The sequence below is a fragment of the Protopterus annectens genome, chromosome 7.part0 (assembly GCF_019279795.1).
Source record: "Protopterus annectens isolate FY-2018-M chromosome 7.part0, PAN1.0, whole genome shotgun sequence".
Taxonomy (NCBI): Eukaryota; Metazoa; Chordata; order Ceratodontiformes; family Protopteridae; genus Protopterus; species Protopterus annectens.
Window position 1 is genome coordinate 1,244,990,946 of NC_056739.1, and position 21,456 is coordinate 1,245,012,401.

Sequence of the window (21,456 nt, forward strand, 5' to 3'; positions counted from 1 at the left end):
AGAGTAACACCACTGCCTGGTTCTAAACAGCAGGCTGCCTGTGGCTGGGCCCTTTCATGAGGGTGGTCACACAGGTGACTGACCACTGGATGGATGCAGTAATGAACAGCATGGTAGTCAGTTGTCATTGCACACTATCCCTCATCATATGTAATCCCTTTCCTTGTTTTTTACTTTCCTATCCATTTTGTGGTCCAATCCTCAGCATTATCAACTGTCCTCTGTCCGTGTCTCTTCTTTTTTCTCTCCCATTTGCATCAACAACACTCCTGTTAGTCTTTGTCTTTTGTGTTTGTTTGTCTACCCCTGCTGCCATCAACATACCCTCTTTCCTGTCCACATCTCCCCTTATATGTTTTTGGAAAAAAATGTCCTTGCTTTGCAGCTGCCACCTCATTCTTCTTTCCTCTTGTCCTTCTGCAAGTTCTCCTCCTTGCTCTTCCCCTTCCTTACTGCACTTTACATCCATTTACTTTTGATTTATAACAATACATTAGTAGGGACTTTGCTGTACAGCCAGTTTACTATCATTTTAGAGAATGCTACAATGTTGAATTGCTAAATAACAGGACCAGAAGGTTGTAAGATGAAAATGTCGAGGATTACTTGTTTAAACAATGTCAAACATCGAATCTCCTGACCTTAGTGGACACAGGAACAAATGCTAGCATGAGTCCAGAAGGGGGGCAAGTTCAAGTGTTCAAATAAGGAGTCTTCAACAGATTTGTCTTGAAACCTTCTGGTCATGTTATTTATTGATCTGACATTGTAGTGATCACTAAAATGATAGAAAACCATACAGACCTTATCAACATGTCGATGCACGTGTGAATGTGCATCATGATTTACATGCCGTATTCAAGCTACTGGGCTTATTGGGTCATGCGGCCTGTGTTGCGCAATGCTGATCATTATAACGACCTGTCGGATTTTCATAAACACAGTCTGCCATTAGTTTAACTCTGTCAAGCAACAGCATTCTTAATTAATGGGTAATCAGCTCTTGGTCACAACGCTCTACTTTGGCTGTGCTATTTTCTTTTACATAGCTACCTAAGTAGTTTTTCTGAATCCCTGCAATAATGTTCTGGGTTGGGGTGAGGGGTTGTGTACTTGTGGAAAATGTACCTAGGGCATCAGACTGAATAAGGCTGGCAGTGGTCCCTTTGCTCTGACTGAGAATTATTGTCAGTGTAAAGAAATGATAGAAGAAAAGCTGTGGTTTCCACTACAAGGCAGCACATCTGGAAGAAAGACTATAGTGCACAGTATTGTTTATAGTCAAGAAAAGGGTCACAAATGGAGGCTCACACCCATAAATTGAAGTAAATGTCTCTGCACATATTTCTTTTTAAATGGCAGAATCTTATGTGTATATCCAAGTCTGATGTAGTATTGAGCAGGCTGTGGTAATCAAACACATTTCAGCCATTAAGCCTTTTCGTCAGTCACAGCTTGTATGTATTTTGGTACATTCAGTTCAGAGTACAAGTTTTTAGCATATTTTTAGATACATACATTTTTGGTACATTCAGTTCAAAGTATCAGTTTTTAGCATCTTTTTAGATATCCTGCACTCTGGAGATGCCTCCAAATGCTAATTAAGAAAACAGCAAAATTTTTATTTGCATATAATGCAAGTAAGTGTATCTAGTTTTTAACATCTGCAAGTGACATATCAGCAACATTCTGCACTCTGTCACTGTTCCCATACTGTCTGCTTGGAAACATTTAAACATTTTCAATGTAGTTATATTTATTTAAAGCACACTGCAAGGCACATTCACGTGTGTACATGTGTGCCTGCACACACACGCGCACACACACACACACACACACACACACACACACACACACACACACACACGCACACACACACACACACACACACACACATGCACAGACTACAAAATTAACTCTCTAAAACAGAAAACTATTTTTCTTGTTAGTTGAATACCAGCCAAGCAAGGTGTAAAATCGATGTAAGAAAAATCTTTTTTATTTCTAAAACATAATATATAAAAGAAAAAAAATACAATTTCATACATTTTTGTCTTTGCATGACTATTCATGCTTTGCTATGAAGAGAATTTTATATAGATTATATTATATGTGGTCTATGGCTTCTTAAAATTTCTTTTAACAGCTCACAACATGCTTTTTATTAGTAGTTTCCATGTTTGTTCTAAATGTTTACAAAAGAGCAAGGGATGACCTTATTTATCCAAACAAGTTTGATTAGAAAAAAGTGGTACCTGTTATCTCATGCTTGCTATCTATGAAGAAGTCACAGACTTTATGAAAAACACTGCTTAATACATATGAAGGGGTTCAGGTGGCAATCTAATTACTCTGGAAACATTCAATATTTCATTTCAGGATTATTTCACTTCAGGGTTATTTTGTTAACTCAGTTATCAGCATGAAGATAAAAACATTCCATTATAATTTTAATCTTTTTCTCACTGTGTCGCTGTTAGTGATGAAAATAGCAGACGGCCAGATTATAAGCTTTGATCTAGGTTTATAAATCAAAAGATTTCAAAAACATATATTGCAATGTGAAATGCTTTACTTCTGCAGTTTTATTTCAAGATGAATGGAAGTTGGACCTCTTAAGAAGCAAACCTGGTACTGTAGTTATCTAAATAATGCAGACACAACATCATCAGTTTTAATATCATTTAGACAAAGTAAGGTCTGGGTTACATAAAGAAAAACCAGGAAATTGCAAAAAAATGTTATTATAGAGCCATAAGCTATTAAATTTGATAAAGTATTCTTCACTAATGCAATACCTTTCATGGTAATCTGATATTCAAATCCTTAAAACATTGTTTCTAGAATACTTGTCCTGTGAGAAAATGACAGAATCTCTTTCCTTCCCAAAAACATCTGATAATGTAATGTGTGTTATTAAAAAGAGACCGTTTTATTCCTATATATTCCTCATATAACCTGGTTCCATGGATTATCTTTAAGATTCAGGTACCCTTCCTTCCTTCCTCTTTGCTGCCCATTTTTTGAATACAAATTTATACTTGTCTCCTACATTCAGAATTTAATCTTATGTTTTCTCTGACAGCTGTTTACTGTTTTATACTCTTTCAGTAAATAAGGATTTACTCACTGCTGTATAAAGCTTCCCCAAATGAATAAATTTACTACTCGATTCTTCCCAAATATACATGCCACACTTGAGTCTCATTGTCAGTGTGTTGCTAGCATTTCTGGTACTTGGTGCCCTCCCTGAGAGTTAAGCGCTTCTGTTCTAAAAAAGCACCCATCTCTTTCCTTTTGAACTGCAGCAAACTGCTACAATGTAGCAAGCAGCTGCTACAGTTTGTGCCACACACGGAGGGCTAAGTGTTTTTGTTCTGACCACAGATGCAATACTGCCATTTGACTGCAGGTAATACACTGCACTGAATACTTATCAGCATCTGCTAATCATGCCGCTTATAGGTTCAGAAGTGATTACTAGGTGAATGATCTTTTTAAGACTAGCCAAGATTCCCAAGATGAGTACTACTTAGTAGTTTGTGCCCAGGGCAAATCCCCCATTTGCCCCACCCTAGCTACACAACTGCTCACTGTTGCCTTGAGCTGGAAAGATACTTTCCTCTTGTACTTCACACATTCCATAATGTCTCTACCCTTCACTTACCATGTCACATTTTCCTCTTCCTCTTTCACAGATACACAGTGATACTTCAACGACTCTTTTCTCTGCAGCCTCATTTGTGTCTGTCTGGTCTTCTGTCACTCTATCCAAACCCAGACTACTTCTGAGGTGTGGCATCAAAGTATGACCCAGTGATCCTAAAGAGGTCTCACCCTGTGCCTTATGTATGCCTACATATTTAATACACCTTATTGCTTGTATCAAAGGATCCCTTAAAATCTGAGCAGTAAAAATAGGATGTGCTGCTGACAGCTCAAACCCCTGCCTCATTATCCCCTGCAGGTTGCCTTACTGTAGGGTCTATTATACTTGATGTCACCACTGGGGCAACCCCGATTAATCCTTTCTATTTACTGATAGTATGCCCAGTTTCATCAGTTTGTTACAGGTACTGCATAGTTTTGCAGTTTTAGGATTTTTCAGTTCAAGATTTTTGATAGTTTCTTCTTATCACTCCAAGCAACGTCTCTACTTGGGGTGATATATAATCAGCAAATTGCCAATATACTATTTAATGCTTCTACATTTTGTCTCTTAACTAGTCATTGCAATGAAGGTCTCAAAATAGGTTTCTAATCGTCATTCTCATTGGCATTTTTAAGATCACAGTCTGTTGCCGTGTTGAACATTACAAAAGAACACCTGGTGAGTCTGACAGGAGATGAACAATATTCTAGTATTCTAGAAAGAAATCAGCATATGTTAATTACCTGGAAAGACAGCCCTAGACTGACACATTTTCTAAGTAAGTTACTATATCTGATAGAAGTTCTCAGATAATACATGCAATGAATACACAGCTATTCCTTAACCATCTCAGAGTTTCTATATAAAGACCAAAGATGAACTAGGTGAGTGAGTTTAATTACAAAGAGGACCAACCTTGCTGGACTCAGCAATGCAATTTAAGACTGGGATAATTTAAACATTGACTGGTTGATCATTTTATTTCTGCTTCTATTACTAACCAGGAAAACAGCATTCAAAGATAATCCTTTGTCGGTCAGATAACTTTATGCTAAAACCATAAACATTCCATTAAATAGATAAACAGCATTTTGCAACTTAAGAAGTGTCTCCCCATTGCTAACTATTTTTGTTTTGTGTCAATGGCTTTGAAAACACGGGCCATCTTTGAAGAGTGATAACTCCTTCTAGTGTTGTCTTTAAGATTTCTTGTTCTAAAACTCTCATGGCACACAGTTTTTTTTCTATACAAATGTCATGCAGCAGTGATATCCCAAACCAGAAAAGAAAATCTGATAATAAGTCAGTTGTCCTTCAGTCCAATTAACATTCTTTTTTCAGGGGAAACACATTTCTTCTTTAATGTTCCTTTTGTCCAAGACAACATTAAAGGCTCTTCAGTAGATGTCACGTCTTCCTTTAGGGATGTTTTTCTTACTGCTTTGCACCAGTAGCCCCAAATGCTGAGCTTTGCCGTACTGGAAGTAGATCATAATGGCTGGGAATATGGCTGTTCTTGGGAAGATCATATGGGTTCTGGTTGAAAATGATGTTAATCCCATGGGTTCCTTGCATCACACCGACTGTTGGCTCTAGGGGTGTGATACCAAAAACAGTTGAAGGAAAACAACGAACAGAAAGCTATGTTCTATATGAATTCTACTGGCGATAATTTTTTTTACAGATAAATGCTTTTGGTAGTATGTACAAAAGCTGTGGCATAGTTATCCAACAGGTTCAAAGTTTTGTCTTAATGATAAATGTTTATACTACAGAGTTTAATATGTAGTTTGAAAGTCATTTCTCAAAAAGGAAACAAGAGGGAAGTCAGATGCTGTTTTCTAAAAAAGGCTGCTACATGAACCTGTTTTGACACTCACCAACTTCATATATATTTCTAACAGCTGATGATGATGATGAAGGAATGTCTGTAAATGGAAGAAGGTCTCTATGTACAGGGGATTTCATCTCCACATAATTGCTCTCAGAGTGTTTGCATGACAGAACAGGAGGGTCCTTAATGGTGGCATATGGGTTTTCAGTGCTGTTCAGAGAGCAGTTAGAGCTGTACAGGGAACTCTTCATGTAGTCTGCCAAAACATGAAAAAAAAAACAGTTAGAACACAGAAAAAAATATCTACATATTAGATACCGCACTGAAAAGAAATCATACAACTTCATATGATGTGAATGGAACATTTTAAAAGCACATATTATCATGACATTGTACTTCTTTTCAGGAAGTAGTTATCCTAGTTATTTCACAAGCAGTTCTATACATTTAACTACCCATTTATTTAAGTTCTTCTTCAACAACATTTCCCCAGTAAGTTAAAGTCTGCCTGTGTACTCAAGCTACTTTTTGTTTACAACTAATACTAATTGGTCAAGTACAATTCTGTGGTTGCTGTCATAAGAAGACTTGCATTAGCTCTGGCAGTAATTTTCTCTACAGAAATAAATAATAATGCATTTGATTTGCTTAGAGCATGAGTGCAAGATGGCTATTGCTTACTACTAAATCAGGCAGCAAAGTCCAGGAAGTAAAGTTCATGCATCACATACATGCCATATTATGTGTATTTCACATACTGTTCCACTAAGCAGTTCTGTTTTTGAAATAGGAATCCTAAGTATTTTTTGAATATGGGCTCTATACAGTTCATTTAGCTAGTGCTGACTTTTTGACACAATGCTGTACTGAATGTATTTGTGCTGTTTCTCCATTAAACTGGACTCTACCTGGATGAAATTATTCTGAATTGAGTATGTCTTGTGCATGTTTCTAACAATCTAAGCCTGACTGAATGTATTTGTGCTGTTTCTCCATTAAACTGGACTCTACCTGGATAAAATTATTCTGAATTGAATATGTCTTGTGCATGTTTCTAACAATCTAAGCCTGTATGCATAATGTTGGCAATGTATGCATCCACAGACTTCAATGTTACCCCTGCTTCTGTCTGGTGATTTATTTTCTCATCTTCATGTTTGTCAAATACTATAGTTTGCCTTACCTATATTCAAGATAAACCCTAGCAACAATGTAGGCAAAGTAAGATCTTCAGAAAGGGTAAAGCAATATAGACTCCTTTGAAAACAATGCTGAGTCTTGCATATAGGATAACATTATACCCACTTAAGCATTAATTTATTGAAAGTAACACACAGTTGCATATTTGTAAATTAAATGTCAAAATGATTACAAAAATCCAGAAAATAAAATGATGCTTTTTCCTTTACCTAAACTGCTACTGATACCCTCATAAGAACATACAGGAGTTATTTTTCTTGTTTTTATTTTTCCATTATAATTTTGTGCCACATTGACATATTTTTTGATCCTTGCCTCCTGATGGCATTTGATTGGACCATTGGTTCTGAGGGTCTGAAAGCCATGCATTTCTAAGTCAGATGAGAACCCTACAGCCCAATTGTTCCTGCTGGAGAATCCCAAGTGACTCTCCACTACATCATGAGAGTCAGGCAGACAGTTTAGGAGCAGGTCAACTTGCTGGTCCTGGGGGTAGTCTACTCTCTCTCCTGGGGGAATCCTCTCCCTCCTCAGAATATCCTTCAAGTTCCACAGTTGTATTCTTCAGAGAGGAAGCATGCCTCTGCATGCCACAATTCCCCTAGTTGTCAATGTGAGATGCACTATGACAATGCAGACTTAAAATCCCTGGAAAACACCTAGTGCTCCTACTAGGTGTTACCTACATGATGATTTAGGGCCACTTCCCTCTCCCAGGATGTCTGATCCCTCCCATCCTCCCTGTCTAGCTCCTATAGATGATCAAGCCACTGTTTGATGTCAAGGTGTCTGCAGCATAGTCAGGGCTTTATCTTTTTACACCACAGACATGGTTCATATTCACTTCTTTCTGCCATGGACTAGTGAACACATCTGAAAAAATGCTACTTAATATGCATGTCAAATGTACTGAGAAGTGCCCGCTATTTTATCCACTTATTTTACAATATGAAGCACTATGTAGCAATGTTTGTTCATCTAGGATGATTAATTCTGCCTTCAGCATTTTTAAGTCAGTATACTGGGTTCAAACTCTCATTCGTTTTAATACATTTAGTTAAATTTTCTAATAATATGCATTAGAAGAAAACATCTATGGCACTTACAACCTATAATATACTAAATTAATGTTACCACATGGTATATATATATATATATATATATATATATATATATATATATATATTCAAAGAAAAAAAGGCTCATAAATACTTCATCGAATTTTAAAATTCTCAGTACATTTAATGATGGTTTAAGACCAACACTCTGACTAAAATGGCAAATGTTGGAGGTGTGGTGGGGAAGAAAAAGGTAACTGGGAATACATTATAGGGAGTGTAATGAGTTGGCAGACTTTAAAAGTTCCCTACAGGATACCCTGACAGAAATACTGAGTGAGATTTTTTTTTTGAGCTGAGATACAGGATCTGAATTGCTTAGAAATTGTAAGGCCTTGTTAAGTTTAGTTCTGGTGACTGCCAGAAAATAAATTACTAAAAAATGGAACTCAGAGTCTAAAACAAATTACCTGAAGTAGTGAATATTATAAAAGAGATAAAACAAATGGAAGTAGGATCTTTAGGAAAGCACACTCCATAGGGAAAAAAATAGAAATTGTGGGAAAAATACATGCAGAATAATATTTTGGAGAAGGAGTTAGGTTTAAGGGAAGGCAGGAATTGATCAATTTATGTAATGTTGGATTGATGACAACTGCAGAAAAGCATGTGTGTGATGTATAATGTTTGAAACTGTGAACATGTTAACATTGCTTTTTTCTTTTATATAAATTAATCCACCAATAAAGCACTGTGTGAGCTATTGTGTTATTCAGATTTCTGTTTTTTTTATATTAGCAGTGCATTAGTGGATGCATTATATTAAGCTGCACAGTATTAAGTTTGGCAGTACATTGTAATGGTTATTTTTTTAATTACTCGAGGTTCAGCAGCTTGTAGTTCACTTGCTTGCAGATTAATACTCATCAGTGTATTTGAGTGCAAGGCACTTGAAAACACAGACTGAGTGAGCAAATACGTTTTCAGAGTTTGTCCGAGCTCAGAGTATATTTATAGTGCAGGGATATAGGGTTGGAGCCCTCATAAAACAATTTTTTACTCCCTGCTGATCACGATTACAATGTAATGTGATCTCCTCTGGAATCCACAGTGGTGCAGTGGTAGCATTGTTGGCTCACAGCAAGAGGTTCTCCCGTTCGATTCTCAGCTAGTGTGCAGGGAGTGCCTTCTGTGTGGAGTCTGCATGTCCTCCCCATGGGTCGAGCGGCGTTCTGAAAAACATGCATGAATGGGCGTGCCTTTGTTGAAGGTTGGGTGTCGAGCTGGCAACTCGGCACCATGAAAATCTACTGCCAGTCATTAGCAGACTGGAGTTCCGCTGTGGCGACCCCTAACCGGGAAAAGCTGAAAGACACAACAACATTCTTTCTCCTCTGGACACCAATGGCTGCTTTTATTGAATCTTTTTTTCATATAGTATTGCTTTAGTATCTCTTTCCTGGATTCTTCTTTCTTTGACTAGAGATAAAGCTGGAAAGTAATCATTAGTAGTTTTACTATCTTTTTCTATGGTTAAGCTACATAAATGCTTTAGTAACTGGTCTAATCAGTTCTTCAAGGCCAGCACCAAATGGTTGCTCTAGTCAGTAACCAATTTAAGGTATTGCCTAAGTGTTCCAGAATTCCATCAGTCTTGTATTGCAGGCCTTTGCTCAGCTTGGAACTCTGCTTAGGTCTATGCTATCTCTTTGAAAACAGACACATCAAAGGTAGTGTAATAAGCCTAAACAGTTATTCAGATTATGGAGTCCATGCTAACATTTCTGATGCTGGCTTGATAGACTTTGCATTTGCAGTTCAGCTGTGGCACCCATTCCTGTTGGTTAATTTAGTGTAGACTTCACTGTTGCCATTGAAGAAAAGATTGCCTCTAATCATGCGTCACTGGAGGGATGAGCTGCAGCCAAAGATGCAGGCCGTGCTGCAAGAGCAGAGGTCTGATCAGTATATATTCTCATTTAACCATATGAAGTGATTTCAAAGGCTAGAACTCTATTCTTATTGTTTCAGTTTTGGTCCTTAGGGAATTGTCTGTGTCTGTATGTGGATTATTTCACTGTCTGTGGAGTAGGACTAGTTAAATAAGCTAGCACTTAGCATTTTAAATGCAGATGCCCCTTATCCAGCTTTCACTGATTTCAGACTTGATAGTACCCCATCCTCAACAAACATTCTTATTACTGATCCTGCAGTCTTATCCTTCACAATAAAATATATGTTTATTATAAGAAACAAATTAATAAGTTTCACAATATATATTTATTTAGTGTGCGTGTCACTTCATATCATAACTTATTTATGGTTGTATCAGATAAATTAAATGATACTTAAATGATGGCATATATTATTAATGCACGATGGCTTATGTTAGCTTACATGATTTGTTTGAAATTGTGGTAGGTGGTAGTGGTATTAGTGAGGTAGTCCTTATTACAAAATGTATTAACCACCTTCACAACACTATCAGTTGGATTTATTATTTATATATAAAGTTTGCCAGATAAATATTATATTCCTCAGGGGAGAAGAGATATGGTATCCAGAAAAAGATACATCAAATAAATGAAAAGAAAACTGAAGCTTAAAACTTTCATTATGGTGCATGTTGTTCTGAAGAAGTTTATTTGCCTGCTTATTGGGTTACCCATGAATTTGTAGATAAAGTGTACCATTAAACAGGAAAGCGCTATACAAGGCAGGCAAATGGTGGAATGTCATGAAGCATAGGATGTTGAATAAAAATAGTGGACAAATGTTATGAAGGGGAAAAAAGGGAGAGAAGACATTATACAGACAAAAATTCAAAACCATAATGGAAAGCCACTGGTATCTATAGTTAATGAGTACCTAATAAAGGAGAAAACAGATACAATAAATAAGTTATGGGAGATGGGTGATTAAAATTGGTATGTAATATATGTGTTGATAGTACTGGGCAGTTCTATTGCTCTTGTATCTATAAGGGGAAAGGAATTGCAGACATCTATCCTACAGGTTCATCAGACTAGATATTGTTACGCTTTTAGAGACATTTACATGTACAAATGGTAATGCATCAGTAGATACAAACAGGTTTGTAAGAAAATGACAATAATAGCTTGAAATATAAAATAAACTCGATATAGTCTGTGTGGCACATGTATTCTGATGTCATTATCCTAAACTGCAGAAAAGCATTAATATCAGAAAGTTAAGGTTAAGGCAGCAAAGGACAGTAATTACAGACTAGTTTTGGAACAACAGAGAGGTGCATTCATTCTTTGCTTTAAAGCTGATATTTGAAATGGAAACCTTTCTCATTCACTTTTGAGTTGTCTGCTTGAGCGGCTGTTATATTTTATGCCTGTTTTTGAGCAGACATCAACTGAAAGGGAGGAGAAAAGGAAGAATAAAAGTATGTTTACTGCAACAAGCAGAAGTGCACTATATAAAGAACCGAGGATCAACTAGTCTAAATCTACTATACAGATCTTAACCTTAAAAAATGCAATCATTGTGGAGGGAATATGAAATGGCATTCTACTTCTGTCTGAGAAAAGTCCTGTGTTGTTGGAATGCTTTTACCTTGTCCATTTTGACTTTTCCCAAATTTTTGAAAATCTGTACACCTGAAAGCACAGATTATCTTATAAAAGTTCAACCTACATTTGCTTATCACTTCTTGAATACTTATGTATCACTGCAGTGTTGCCAGTAAAAATGATACAACAGTTTTGCCATAAATAATCTATACAATTTTCATGAGTCTCATGGATATTTGGAGTTTTGTTTCAATACTTTTGAACATTTTGACATCTTCTGTCTTGTTTATTGAGAATTTTTTTTATCAAATATAACATTGATTAATTTTATAGATTTTTGCAAGTACCTTTAGTTTCTCCTCAGGTATCTTTAGTTTCTCCTTAGAAAGCTTTAGATTTCTCTGTGACTTTTAAATTGTTTTATTTTTTTATAGACAGGTTCCTTGCCTTGTAGCATCTGTCCATCTTCACGTTAATTTATAATTCACCAGACTGTAATTAGTAAGTTCATCTTTTACAACATTACTTATGTTTCATGATCGCATCAGCATTTACAAATGAACTCTATCCATGAACAGATCATTGATGATTTACGATTGGAATTTTGTCACAGATTTGCATGTAAGCTGCATGGCTTCTCTGTATTTGCTACATATAAACAGTTTCATTCTTTCTAAATCAATCAAAATGTAGGCATTTTAGACTGTTATATTCCAGCTGTATATTTCAACATTTGTTTAGATTTAGTGTATATTTTGGATGGTAGCTTACTTTTTACAATTCCCACTGCCCCTACAAAATAAATAAATAAATAAATAAATAAATAAATAAAAAGCCATGCACACATTTTGCAACTGAAGCAGTATATTTATTATGTTAAATATATAATTTTCTTTAATGTCTGCATGTACTAACTGAATCCCACAAGCTGATGGTGAGGAGCTATATGACATTATTTTCAAATTTAATCAATTCTTTGTTAATATGTTTTCATATTCTTTTTCTTATACTATTTGTACTAAAATGCAGTTCTACTTTTTTCTCGCTGAAACGGAGGTAGTACATTAATTATTTTAAATATATAATTTACTTTGATTTCTGTGTGTACTAAATGAATCAAACAAACTGCTGGTGAGAAGCTATATGAAACTATTTTCATGTTTTATCAATTCATTGTTAATATGTTTTTATATACTTTTTCTACTAAAATGCCATTCTACTTTTTCACAATTAGGTCGGAAATATTCTACTGAAATCCTACCCATAACCTCTTAAAAGTTTTGACCTTTGCACCAGACAGACAAATATTGTGTGCTTCACTTGTAGTCCACCTGGTCAGTGTGTAGTATTTTCTGCAGGCCAACCTCTCTTCATCAAAGGTACATATTTTATTCTGCAATTTCTCTGCATATTGCCGATGCTATGTTATTGTGGTTAGCTTCATAAAATGTATTTAATTTATTGCATATAATAAGTTAAGAATCTTTTCCTGCAGGATCACACACTCTTAATTCTTTTCTTTCCAAGATGTTCAATAGCACAGTTTATTATATTAAATACAAGGCCATAAGTTCACCTCCCCCTACATGGTGATGTGAGGAACTCTGCTACCCACAGAAAATACTGTTTCATTTAGCTACAGAAAGTATTATGTTTCAAAGATGGCTAGTTTTGGAAGACTGATTTTGTGAAAGTAAATGCCAGTGAATCTCGTGTCAGCAAAATAAACCAACCATCCATTTCTTTCTTTAAATTGTTTTCCTCATACTTGACATCAATAGTAAGTGAATTCCTGACTGGCTTTATGTTTAGTGGCCAGTTTGAGGCTGAATCGTAATGCTTAGACTTTGTAATGGTATCAAAGGGTGACATTCAACCTTACTATGTCTTCTTCCAGGACTAAGTAAATATTCCTCTCAGGGAGGACTGAAAAGTGATGAAGGAGGGGGTGAGCTAGCAAAATTTGATAAAACCTCTTCATGACTGAAATTAATATACAAGTATATTTTAAACAAAGAGTATGATGTGATAGCATTAACCACATAAAATACAATCCTCTGTATATCCCCCATAATTTCAAAATCAGTTGTCATTTTTTTATTGTTTGATTTGGGATTCCAGACATTATGTTTAATTTCTTATAGAACTAAAGTGCTATTAATTTCCAAAGTAAGTATTCATTTTAGGTTGCCTGTTACTTGCTTAAATGGTCTTGGAATAAAACCTTCAAGGCAATAAGCCTCATGGCATAAGATGCTAGGAAGCATGGTCCAGCTTATGCTATACTGAAAGTGTTAACACTGATTTAGTTTATTTGTAGAAGTTGCAACTTTTTCCCTCATTTTTAGCAAAGCTACCTCACAGCATTTTAGTGTGTTGAAAGAGATGTTATATTTAAGTATGCAGAGCATGAGAAAGCAGTAAACCCAAGCTTATGAGTTATTACATAAGTACCTTATTCATGTCTGATCACTGAGAAAGTTGCTACCCACTACAATCAACCAGAGATGACACCATTGCTTAATCAGACCTCATAAAAACCACAGGAAAAGAAGATTTTACAAATATAGTACATTCTCTGTAGAACTCCCATCCCACAAGAAATCAGAGGGTTCAGTGACTTCAAACAATGTAAAAAGAACTTCTTAAAATACCTTAACAATGAGCATAAATGCACATTATGATAATCAAGAAAGCATGTAACCCGATTAAAGCAAATAAATAGGGCAACATTTTAACCATGTTCATTCAAGGGTAGCATTTTAACTACTATTTTTAGCCTACCGTTTACATACATACTTAACATAATGGTTTACTACACAAATATTTACTGTATATATGTGTAGGTATACACTGTTAAATGTAATTACCTTTTTCACTTTATTGTAGATTATACTTGTGTGTCTTCTTTATTTTAGAAACTGTGTAAATTCTGCAACTTTGCCTCTTGTCTTTACCTATATTATGTATCTGCCAAAGTGGCCCTGGTCATAGATGAAAAGGGTTGCAGGATCAATATGCTAACCTGGTTAATAAGTAGGTAAGTATATAAGTAAATAAATAAATACATACATTACTACAAATATCAGGGTGGTTACAAGTAAATTAAATATACCAGTTAGCATAAAAATATATTGTAAATTGGGCACAGGCTTTACCCTACTTCTTTTTTATGAGCTTTTTTATTTATTTATTATAACAGAAATCATACAGCATACTTACACATTTCAGTTGAATATATATCAAACATAATCCTACCAAACTCTATCACCTACCCCAGCAATAAAAAAACAGCTACAATTATTCTCTTCATAAGAAATTAATTGAATGTACAAAAGTCACCATTTTTTAATGGACCAGCACTGTTAATTTATAGAGGCTGGTCCCATACAGCTAAGATCATTCCCTTTGTTACTAAGCTTGCCAGAAGTGTTAATCTGATAGACTCAGTTGAAAGTTGGTCAATGTTATATAGAATCCATATTGAGGGCATGCAGTTAATTTCTTAATAAAGGCTTTAACTAATGCAGAAGTTTTTTTTTTCCGATCAAGGGTGGATTCTAGGGAAAGACCACTACACATAGCACCAGTTGCCAGAGAAGTCACAACTGTGTCTGCAGAGTTTCTCTGGATATCTCTAGCTCATTATTGAAGGATATAAATATGCTCTTAGAAAGATCTGTTTAATAATACCATTTTTGAAGGATCTGATGAATGCATTCTACAATTAATAGAGTTTGATAAAGTCTTCAGCCTTCAGTGTATAAGATATTTCCTTTCTCCAGTCTGAGATAATTTTATCAAAAAAATATTGGGATTAGTAATTAACTTAAGTAATTTGTATAACACCTTCTTATCTAAGAATGAAATTTAATGTGCTTGTCAAATATGTGAAAATGAAGAAGCTATTCTACCAACTTTTTTAAGTAATATTCAATAGAAACTGGTTTAACTAATTGGAAATCAAGGAAAATGTATCCATGTCTAAAGAGTAATTTGGAGAAAGGAATATTGTGGTTCTAAGTTGAGCCTAATTTTCCATGGCAAACAAGGAAAGTTATGCCATGGGAAGTTTATTAATGGTAAATGATACTGGTATTTTTGGAAGATATGAAATATTTCGTAAATGTATATCACACATATGAATTGTAGAGGCGAGTGTGTCAAATCAGATGGACAAATGTAATTGCCAGAGTTAATAATCTGAGTGCTGTACACTGATTGTGTTATATTCCATTTAATCAGATGTCTTTAATATTGTAACCAAAGTTGTTTTTGTGGTAGGATTCTTATTTCCCAAGAGAACCACCTCTAACTTTTTACCATATTGTTTTAATTTATTATCACACTCATACTTAGGGATAATTATTGCATTTTATATGAAAAAGAACCAGAGAGGGTACATTCCCAAATTTAAAAAATAATCCTTTCAACAAAATATTCTTTTGTGTTCTTTCAATTTTTGACATTTTTTTCTATTTTGTTACATGTAGATTTTACTTCTCCTTCTGCCATACATTATTGATTATTTGAATAGATCCATCCTAGAAATTTTAAATGCTGCATTATCATACCATCTTACAAGAGGGATGAAATAAACAATTTTGATTGATTAAAATTGATGTAATGAGTAAAGTTCTTTATATATTGAAAAAAGATAATATAATATAATATGGAAGATACTATATTTTAAATTATTAACATCAAATAATTTGCATAAGCAACCAATTTAATTAATTATTTATTAAGAAGAAGAAGGATTACCTTTAAATCTTAATTGCTTTAAAAATACAGTAAGAAAAATGTATGGGGCATAGTAGACATCCCTGACAAATACCAGAATGTTGAATCATATTTTTTGAATCAGTCATATTAATGCAAATATTTTGTTTGAAAAAAAGAGCTCTTAAATTAAAAATGGAAGAAAGTAAATTTAAGTTTTGCAAAATTGAGAATGACTAATCTCTGTTAACAGAATGAAAGGATTTGGGCCAGCTAAAGGTTTGTAGGATTAAATTAGCTAATATTGTTTTTTCCAGGGATGACTCCATACTGATTAGGATGTAGCTGATCATGTATTTTGGTAACAACAAATTCTCACAGATCTTAAGCTATACCTGTATAGGCAATATTAAGAATAGCTGTAGGTCTGTAATTAGCTGGACTAATGCTGTCAGTCTCAGATTTTTTTTTAATTAGGATGAGTTTAGTAAAAGAAAAATAAGCATCAAGAAGGTGTTTAGGATGACAAGAATGTTATTAAATTTAAAGTTCTTTGACTGAATTCTTTAGAAAAGTATTTGCAAAATTCCAATGGAAGAAATTCCAGTCCAAGAACTTTAAGTCTTTACAATAATTAATGGCATTATCAGTTTTGTTCTAAGAAAATTGTAACCTCAAAAGTATTTAATGAAAAAAAAACATATACTTAAAAAAATCATGCATATCACTTTTTTATAAGAATGAGGTGAAAATATATTTTCTTAGTATTCAGTAAGTTGTTGTTAAATGTATTCTGTTCTTTTAAATTCTCCTTCTAGGATTCTGTTTTGACTAATAGAATTTAAAATTTTTATTTTTTAAATTCTTAGGAAAAGTACCCATGAGTATTTGCCTAACAGTTTTGTAGAATTCTTGCATGCTCAGTTCTAGACAATTAGGCACTAACATGGATTTCAGTCCTCTTAATTATGCATTTAGAATATTTTACTGCTACTAGTTGGTCCAGAAATTCTAGATGAGAAGTTCAGTTTTTAAAGAGTTTCCTCATGGTTTTGCTTTTAACTAAAGTTAATTGAAATAAAATGTCTATGATATAAGTCTTAAAGATGGACAATTTAAAACCAAAGGACAAATTATGAAACTCATCTTATCCCAAAACAAGATGCGATTATTGCTGCTTCTATTTCATTTTCACAAAGGGAAAATGTTTTGTATATATAATAGGAAAAAAAAAGAACAGAAATTTTGGCCATAAAAGAGACAACTTGTGGGTACAATGATATCTGAGAAAAAAGTTCTACAATGTTGTTAGTATCCCAGAAGGCATGCAAGCTGGATATCTTGTTCATGTAATCTTAGTGAGTAGAACTTTTTTGGGATGAGAATAATGGCAATTATGTGGTATTTGTTTGCAAAATTACAAAGACGCTTCCTTTAAATTTCCAGTATTATAATCATCTGCTAAAATTATTGAATGTGCATTTATAATTTACAAACCTTTGACAGTTTCTAACAAAAAATATTTTAATTCTACTAAAGGAGTATAGATGGGGCCAAGAGTAAAAAAAATCTATATTTCATGTAATAACAACACTGTCATTCATGTATTAAAATGTATACAAAGTGTCATAGTCATCTGACATAATGTCTACAAACTCTCTTGCTTTATTATAATACAAATTAATAAAAAACTTTCCTGAATGTTTTGACATTTAATAACACATTTAACTTAGAGGTTGCTAAATGAATTTCTTGTAAACAAATCATTTTCAATATATTCATTTTAATTTGATGGTATAAACAATTGGTATTTTAAGGAACTATATTGATATTTGTAATAGTAAGTCACAGATTTAAAGTTAATAAACATAAAGGTGGGTCTCTCCATCAAATGAACACGCACAAAAAATGTCCATTGAGTCCTTTGTTTGACATTGATCACTCTCTATCCTAACTAAAATACTAATTAGAAGTCAAGGCAAAAAGTTTAATGCATCAAATTCCTTAAATGCATATTCAGGGGATTGAACAAGTGAATGATAGGATTTTATGGTTCATGTCTAGTATGAAGAGAAAAATAAATCTAGTTGTTTTCTGAGTTTTGAAAATGCTCTACTTGTTTAGAATATTTCAGGATGAAAATCTTCATAAATGTTAATTGATACCTGGTTAAATTTAAATTTCTGCATGTTAGTACTATAGAGAAATTTCCTTTTCTCTCTGTCAGTAAAATACATTTTACTTTCACTGCATGACTGAGACCTGGTTTGGGTGGGCCATTTCTGTGAACAATATCCATCCAGGTTATGGCTAAAGAATTTTGTTTTGCCAGATCCTACAAAGTTTTAAAAACAGATAGGACAGAAAGTGAAAGAGGCACATTATTTAAATTTTCAGATATACTAATAATCCTCAAATTATATTTGTGCACTCTCATTTCTTGATACTGGTAAAAGCTTTTTGAAAGTTTTATAGTCTATATAATTATTTGAAGCTTGTTGATAAATCTTTTTTCCCCAGTCTCTGTATTATTATGCTTTTCTAGAAGTTTAATAAAATCATCTTTTTGGGAAAATAATAAGGATGTTAATTCACCTATCTCATCATTGAGAGATGACAGTGAAAAAACATGAAGTGTTAAAAGAATCAGTATTTGGAAAACAATGAATTTGCTCACAAAGTCAGGTTTTCACTTACTTTTGCTCGATTTGGTAATGAAACCTAATGTTTAGTGGATCTTTTTCCTGTCTGTAATAGTCTCCAAATTAGTGGCAGATAAATCAGATCCAGAATTCTCCTGAACTGTTAAGCTTTGTTGTCCATTAATAGCCAGCTGTACAAAGTTTAAGTCTTTAGTGGGCTGAAGAAGGGGAACATTCAAAATAGAAACCATTATCTGATGTTCTTTAGTCTCTTGTTTGCTGATCCCTTGTGGATTAAAAATTTTCTGCTGCTCACAGTCTGATGATCTTTCTAACTGATTATTAATAACAGGCAGATACTTTCGAATTTTACCTGAAGTGATTGCTATTCTCTGCAGGTTTTTTTATGGAAAAATAAAAAGGGTACAGCAACTTCAATGTCCAGATCTTTAGCAAATTGTGAAGGCACAGCAGCTGCTGTCTTCAGGTTTTTGGCCTTGGCATGCATTAAATATGTCTTCCCTTTGCGCCACATGAATGTTGAGTACCCATTAAATAATTTTGCCAAATAAATGATGCTTGTACAGGCATTAATTTATTTTAATTCAAAAGAAGAAAATCAAGAACTAATTTCGGTCAATGGGTTTGAAAGGCTAAGTACTGAAATGGCTTCACCTTCTGTAATACAAAGCTGTTCCTCCTTACCTGATACAAAATTATGGCTTTTACCTATTTCTAAGGTATCATTATGCAATAATCACAACACAACATGGAGGTGGGCCAAGCAAATGATAAAGCAATAAATCATATGGTCTAAACTTTGAATCGTTTTCTAAAAATACTGGATTATGTTGGCTGATGTGTTATACAAAAGTATATAAATTGAAGTATACAGTAAATATAAGTGTGGCAAAGAGAAAGTGATGGCAGAAAAGAACAGCTTGGGCCCACTTAGTTGTTTTTTTGAGCCCAATAATGTAACTGAAAATGTAATTAATGCTGTATTCAACTTAATATCCCTTCTTCACAATACTACCCAATGTTTCTCACAAGTTACTTTGAATTCTGCTGCCAAATCTGCCACCTTTCCTGAGAAAATGTTCTGTGTTTCTCAGAGAAAAAAGCCTCAACTTCTTCACATCAGCATTGAATTGCCCTTCCTTTTTTCAAACTGCATCCCACCTTAAATATGCCTTTTTTTCCCTAAAAGAAATGTCTCTGCCTAACTTAACTGATTTTGATCAAGATATTGTAATGTTTTAATTATGTATCCCCTTCCTGTTTTTATTGCACAACTGACCAGAGTAAAAAGTATCCATGCAGGGATCCTACAACAGTTAAGAATCATGGGTAAGATATTCACTCTGTGTTAACTTATTCAGCCACAGCCTTACCCCCTAGCATTTTCATGCAAGAATGTAGAAATGTTAGTCCTCTATAATCTTTCAAACATATGTCTTCTGATTCAAGTGTTCTTCACCTGAAAGGGAGCACACTGTTATAGCTGATTTATTGTAAGTGATCTACTATTGGACATCTCACCTCATTCCTTCTCTTGGCCTCCCTTCTTTCAAATGAATAATTTTAAGATCCGATAGGCTCTTTTGAATGTTTTTTTTATACTGCTCTGAGATTGTTTTCCTGTCTCAATCAAATTATTTCTACACCACTACAGTTCTTTCTTGAATGTGACTTTTAGAAATAAATGCATTATTTTGGGGTGAATCACACTAAACAGAAGCACTGTAGTAGAGCTCTCTCCTTCTGATTTCCAATTGCTTGAATTATTATGTACATTTTAACTTTGTTTTAATATTAAACCACAGCCATGGAAGTATTATCATGGAACTTATAAACAAAGACATTGGCAACCTTCAAACACTGGACCCTACCCTGTTTGGGTTCATGAAGGGCCGATCTTGTCTCCTGAACCTGATTGACTTCTTAGAATCAGTCTCCAGAACCGTGGATGAGGCTAAGGTGGTCCACACAGCCTATCTGGACCTCTCCAAGGCTTTGACACCATCCTCAACTCTGGAATCATAGATAGACTTACTAAGCTGGGAATTAATCCCTACATCATTCGATGGGTTGCCAACTGGCTTACTGACAGAACCCACACTGTAAAAGTAGCTGACTCCAAATCCAACTTCAGACAAGTGACAAGTGGAGTACCTCAGGGTTCAGTCCTGGGACCACTCTTGTTTGGCATCTACTTCTCTGAAGTACAGGCCAACACTAAGGGACTCTGGCTAACAAAGTTCACAGATGACTGCAAACTGGGAGCTGTTATTGAATCCCCAAATGATGTGGATACTCTACAAAAGGGCCTTACAGAAACAGATGCTTGGTGCCAGAGCCATGGGCTCAAGCTCAATGCCAAGAAATGTATAGTTATCCCCTTTGGGAAAAAACATGTGCCTGTGAATTACCACATAGGTAGCAGTACACTAAACACCGAAAGTGTGATAAGAGACTTAGGGACACAGGTGGACAGTGGTCTCACCTTCGATAACCACATCATCACAACAGACATGAAATCCTTCTATGTGGCACACCTCATCACTAAGGGCTTTTCATCCAGAAAAAGGAGGTCATTGTCCCACTTACTCATCCCTCTTTAGACCCATTACAGAAAATGCCCTGTTTGGTATGTACCTCTCAAGACATCTGCAACAACTGGAAAGGCCACAGAAATACCTCACTAAAAGAATCACAGGCCTAAAGCATATGCCCTACGCTGACTGCCTTAAAAACCTCCAGCTATACTCTGTCCCATATCATCTACTCAGAGGCGATCTCTGCT

At 34.6% G+C, this 21,456-nt stretch overlaps 1 protein-coding gene across 1 annotated transcript in view; it reads right to left on the minus strand.

Moving 5' to 3' along the window:
• Positions 1-2,055: 2,055 nt before the first annotated feature.
• MEGF11 (multiple EGF like domains 11) overlaps positions 2,056-21,456 on the minus strand; it is a 4,956,374-nt gene continuing 4,936,973 nt past the window's right edge. The window contains 2 exon segments of the mRNA XM_044077861.1: positions 2,056-5,244; positions 5,533-5,742. Of these exon segments, the coding sequence (XP_043933796.1) occupies positions 5,072-5,244; positions 5,533-5,742 (383 nt within the window). The 3' untranslated portion in view covers positions 2,056-5,071.